Source organism: Pinus tabuliformis, chromosome 1_2 (assembly GCF_031772625.1).
Source record: "Pinus tabuliformis cultivar Carrire ecotype Pingquan chromosome 1_2, CPIR1, whole genome shotgun sequence".
NCBI classification, from domain to species: Eukaryota; Viridiplantae; Streptophyta; class Pinopsida; order Pinales; family Pinaceae; genus Pinus; species Pinus tabuliformis.
In genome coordinates this window covers 506,773,366-506,778,815 of record NC_142298.1, presented here as the reverse complement: position 1 = coordinate 506,778,815, position 5,450 = coordinate 506,773,366, and the positions used below count along the sequence as shown (strand labels likewise).

Here is a 5,450-nt window from a genome sequence, read left to right as displayed (position 1 = left end):
TCTTTCTGGGAAGAATTGATGACAAAACCCATTATGAATTCACAGCTGATGATCATGGGAGGTGACTTAAACTTTTCTTTGGGTAGAGCTGAAGCTTGGGGCCCTTCTGCGAGAGAAGACCCCCTTACTGATTTTTTCTATAACCTCATCATGGAGAAGAATCTAATTGATCCTTCCCCAATTAAGCTGAAGCCTACTTGGAGAAGTCGCAGAGTAGGAGAAGGACGGATTGCCAAAAGGATAGACCGCTTTCTTTTAACGGAGTCTTTATCTTCTAAAGCTCCTCTGATCAGACAGTGGGTGGAGGAAATAGGGAATTCAGATCATTTCCCAATTTTCTTAGACATATCTATTCCCCCTCACAAACCACCGGCTCCTTTTAAATTCAATCCTGCTTGGCTTCAAGACCCCACATATGGAACCTGTTTAAAGAAACTTGGGATCACCCTGATCCCAATGCTGGAGAGGATAAATGTTTTTTATTCATGGAGAATTTAAAAAGATTGAAGAAAGCTACAATTTCCTGGGCTAAAGACAGAAAATTAAAACAAAATGAGGAGTTGATCAGTATAAGGGAGGAGCTGCAGCAGTTGGAGAGTATGGACACAGATGGATACTCCTCACAGGTTTCAAAGGACAGAATCTTTCAATTGGAAAAACAACAAAACAAAATTCTGTTGGATAGGGAGGAAGAGTGGAGGATTAAAAGTAGGGAAATTTGGCTAAAATCTGGAGATGAGAACACTAGGTTTTTCCATAATTATGCAAAAGGAAGGAAATCTTCAAATACTATCTGGCACCTTAAAGATGAAGAAGGGAGAGAAGTCAGATCCTTTCCAAAGCTTTCTGGCTTAGGAAAAAGACATTTTCAAAAGATCTTTGCAGATCCGGGAGAGGCTACTATCGCAGAAGTTTTCAAAACTGTGCAATGTTTTCCTAGATTCATTGAGGAAGATGAAGCAGAAGACCTCTCAGTTCCGGTCACTAAGGAGGAGATTGAAACAGCTATGAAGCTTATGGGCAAAGACAAAAGCCCAGGCCCTGATGGCTGGACCATAGAATTGTTTCTCCATTTTTTTGAACAGATTGGAACAGAGATAACTGATGTAGTTGAAGAATCCAGATTGAAAGGAGTTGTCTACAGACCCTATAACTCAACTTTTATCGCCCTTATTCCCAAGAAGGATGAGCCGGACAGTTTTGAAGACTTTAGACCTATCTCTTTATGTAATTGTATTTACAAGATTATTTTGAAGGTTATAGCACTCAGAATAGCACCAATCCTGTCAAGAAACATATCAATGGAACAATTTGGGTTCCTGGATGGCAGACAGATCCATGAAGCCATTGGGGTTGCCCAGGAGGTTATCCACAGTATCAAAATGAAGAAAAAGAAGGGAGCTGTTCTTAAAATTGACCTTTCCAAAGCATATGATAGAATCAGCTGGCTATATCTAAGGATGCTACTAACACATGTGGGCTTCAGCTATCCTTTCGTCAGTTGGATCATGGGGTGCATCACAAATGTTAGCTTTGCAGTTCTGGTCAACGGAGCAGCCTCCCCCTTCTTCAACAGCCAGAGAGGCCTCAGACAAGGGTGCCCATTGTCCCCCCTCCTGTTCCTCCTTGTGGCAGAAAGGCTCAGTAGACTGATTCACAAAGCCAGAAGAGAGGGAAAGGTAAAAGGTATCGAGGTTGCAATTAATCTCTTCATCACTCACCTTCTTTTCGTTGATGATATTTTGATTTTCACTAATGGTACTGGTAGTGAATTAAAGGAGTTAAAATGTATCTTTGATCTATTTCTAAAAGCAACAGGAATGCAGTTTAATTCTGGGAAATCACAAGTTTGTATGGCAGATATTGAAAGAAGGAGAAGGAATCAAATGGCTGAACTATTTCCTTTCCCTAGTCAACCTCTGGAAGTTCCATTCAAATATCTGGGCTTTTGGCTAAAGCCTGATGCCTATAAAAAAGATGATTGGAACTGGCTCATAGCAAAGATAGAAACCCGAATATCTCACTGGAGCTTTAGATGGCTGTCCAGAGTTGGTAGATTGACCCTTCTTAAATCAGTCCTATTAGCTATCCCAGTGTATTGGGCAGCCCTAACTTGGATCCCCAAAGGAGTAATGGAGAAAATTAGAAGAATTTGTTGCAGATTCCTATGGGCAGGCAACAAGGATTCATCGGGTTTACCTTGGGTGGCTTGGGACAAAGTCGCCAGACCTAAAGAATGGGGAGGATGGGGGATAAAAAGACTCCCTGAGTTCAGCATCTCATTAGCAGCAAAATCAGGGTGGAGGCTAATAACCATGGAAAATCTGTGGACCAGGGTGGTGAAAAGGAAGTATATAGACCCAATGCCTTTGGAAGATTGGATCCGGAGTCAAAACAAGAAGGTAAAAAATTCTTCAGTAGTCTGGAAGGCCATGGTGGAAGCCTTTTCAGTGATTGAGCAAGGATTATCTTGGAAAGTGGGAGATGGGAGACAGGTCAGGATTGGCAGGGACCCTTGGATAGGATGCAATGAAGCTTATGCCTTATCCCCAGGGTTTCTTCGACACCTTGATTCAAAAGGTATTTCATCACTAAATCAGGTGGAAAAAGTGGGTCAGTCCACGATCTGGGGACAGGCTTGGAAGGATGATGAAGAACTTGGGTTAAACATTAGATGGAAGAATGAATGGGCGGGGTTCATTAAAGAATTGCAAAGATCCAATATCAGGATTAAGGATGAACCTGATTGCTTGTTATGGGCACATAGCAATTCTGGGGAGTATTCTCCTAAAGATGGTTATTCTTTTCTAATGGGAAAGAAAGGCTGGGGAGTTCCGGATTGGTGGGCAAAAGATATATGGAAATTAAAATGCCCTGCCAAGTCTAGGCTCTTTCTTTGGTGCATACTAAAAAGGAAGGTTCCAACATGGGAAACATTACAGAAAAGGTTTTTATTTGGGCCAGGGCGATGCCCCTTATGTAAATCTGATGAGGAAACCACCAATCATCTCTTCACCACCTGTGTTCTCTCAAGGAAGATCTGGGAGGAGGTCACTGCTCTTCTTAAGGTTAAAGCTCAGTGGGGGCAAGATCCTTTGGATGATGCTTGGAGGAAATGGTGGAAATCCTATCCGGAAGGGAATATGAGGAATCTGCCACTTATTTTCTGTTGGGGAGTTTGGCTCGCTAGAAACAAGAGTCTGTTTCATGATAAGGATACACCTTCCTCTGTTACAGCCACTAATATCTCAGCCATTTATTCAGCTTTGCCTCCTCCCGAGGACAAAAATTCCAAAACAAAACAAAAACATATCAATATTCAGGAGGGTATTCCGTGTGGCTATTTTGATGGGGCTTCCCAAAATAATAGAGCTGGAGCAGGACTGTATATCCACATCAATCCGGAACATTCTTTAAAAGCTTCTGTTGGTTTGGGTACTGGCACAAACAACTTTGCTGAACTTTCGGCCTTGAGATACCTCATATGCTGGCTTCATCACAGACACATCAACACCATACAGATTTTTGGAGACTCACAAAATGTCATAAATTGGGTCAATGGATATGCAAATTGTCAAAACCAGATTTTGAAAACAATTGTTGAAGAAATTTCTTATCTGAAGACTTATTTTAACAGGTTTTCAATTTGCCATATATACAGGGACAGGAATGAGGAGGCAGATCAGCTATCTAAGGCTGGTCTACAACAGGATCCGGGCAGTTGGGCGATAGAAGAAACCAGACAGGGGCAGTCTTTCAGAACAGATCAGCCCCCTTATGCACAGGCTCTTTGATCTCAGTAATTATCTACATTTTTTACAGCTTTTTTCTCAGATTTTGTATATCGGCTTTTGTCTTTGTATATACTTTTTCCTTTTCAGACATCAGTACTGGCTTATAGCATATAGATATCAAACTATATTTATAACTTTTTGTTTATATTAGCACTGGATGACAGACATTTACAGTTTTTGGTTTATTTGGGGTTGTTTATCCTTCTGAGAAGGTGACCCCAGGATTACTTATGTCATGTTGTTATACTGTTTTTACATCCTCCCGGGAGGAAGACTCCATCAGTTTTTACATATATCAGCAGAATAGCTCCCTATGGGTTGAGCAGAATGTGTTCTTATTGAGCCACTTCATGGCTTTTGAACAATATGTACAAAAACTTTTTACAGTATTAATAAAAAGTTGTGCTTTTTTCCTCGGAAAAAAAAAAATAAGGAGGAAAATATTTATAAAAAGGAAAATACATGTGAAGATAAAATTTGGATAATTTCTTATCCAAAATTTTTAGAGTGAAAAGGGAAGATAGAAAACATGTTTTCATAATCTACCAAACATGGTTGGAGACATGGTTTTAAAAACCATGGGAATCTAACCAATAAATGGTTTTCACAAAAAAAAATTAGAATTATTTATGAAGTATAATTTATTCATAAATATACCAAAAGTGGTCAAAACTAAATATGAAAACAGTGGATGGTTTGGGTGAATTGTTGTAAATTTCATTTATGAAATTCATAAACAAATAAATGCTACAATGGAGAAGCATTACAAGACATGGTTTTCAAAACCATGGATAGTTTTACAGAGCAAAGACTATTTAAGGAAATATGAAGCTATTTGATTTATGAAATTCATGAAGAAAAGAACACTTTTACAGGTCAAAACATGACATGTTTTTCTATTGAAGACAAGGTAAAGAATTATTTTTATGGAAATATGGAAATATGAATTTATAGATTTTTGGGAAATGTTTTTTATCAAAATATCTTATTCCCAAAATTTTAAAATTAATATTTTTGAAAACTAAAGAGTGACAAAAAATCAATGATTTCCAAATCATTTTCAAATCTTACGACAATGATTAAGGATATGAAAGATAATTAATTGAGTTATCAAAGGACCTTATCAAAGGAAAGGAGATTAATCAATTCTATAAAAAAAGATTAGTCAACCAGATTGTGGGCATATTAACTGAGTTTTAGGGAGCACCATCAACAACCTCCAGATTCTAAGGCATAAGATAAACAGGCAGAAGATTAAGGTAGATTGCGACAAAAAATGGAAAACCAATTTCAAGAATAAAGGCAATCAATCAGCAATTAGTGAACCAATTCCGGGATTTGGAGGCACAAGACTTTCAATCGACTCCATATTTCCTGCAGTTTTTCAAAGATTCTTTTTATTTTAGTATATTGTTCAGATTTTTATTCTAGAAATCTATACATAAACAGTTGGGTGTAATGTTCTATATATCGTTTCAATTTAAATGTAAAAGGGTTGGCTTTTAATGCCAAAACCCTTCCATTTTTGTAAATAACTCGATTACAAGATTTTTAATTGAAGGTTTTTGGCTCTAATTCATGACAGAATTTGTTTCTTCTTTATGTTTTTCTAGTGATTTCATAGTCTATTTGTTCATATATTCAAGGCAACATAGG

At 38.1% G+C, this 5,450-nt stretch overlaps 1 protein-coding gene across 1 annotated transcript; it reads left to right on the top strand.

Annotated features, from left to right (window-relative positions):
* Positions 1-485: 485 nt before the first annotated feature.
* Positions 486-3,794, top strand: LOC149206560 (uncharacterized). The gene is made up of 2 exons (XM_089397727.1): positions 486-1,256; positions 1,335-3,794. Exons 1-2 carry the CDS (start codon positions 486-488, stop codon positions 3,792-3,794), a joined length of 3,231 nt encoding a protein of 1,076 aa, XP_089253853.1.
* The last annotated feature ends 1,656 nt before the right edge of the window (positions 3,795-5,450 follow it).

Bases quoted from the DNA above. Each gene is read 5' to 3' on its own strand.
- LOC149206560 (XM_089397727.1), top strand. From the start codon at position 486: ATGGAGAATTTAAAAAGATTGAAGAAAGCTACAATTTCCTGGGCTAAA. The intron at 1,257-1,334 runs GTTATAGCACTC...GATGGCAGACAG, and splicing joins TTTACAAGATTATTTTGAAG to ATCCATGAAGCCATTGGGGT.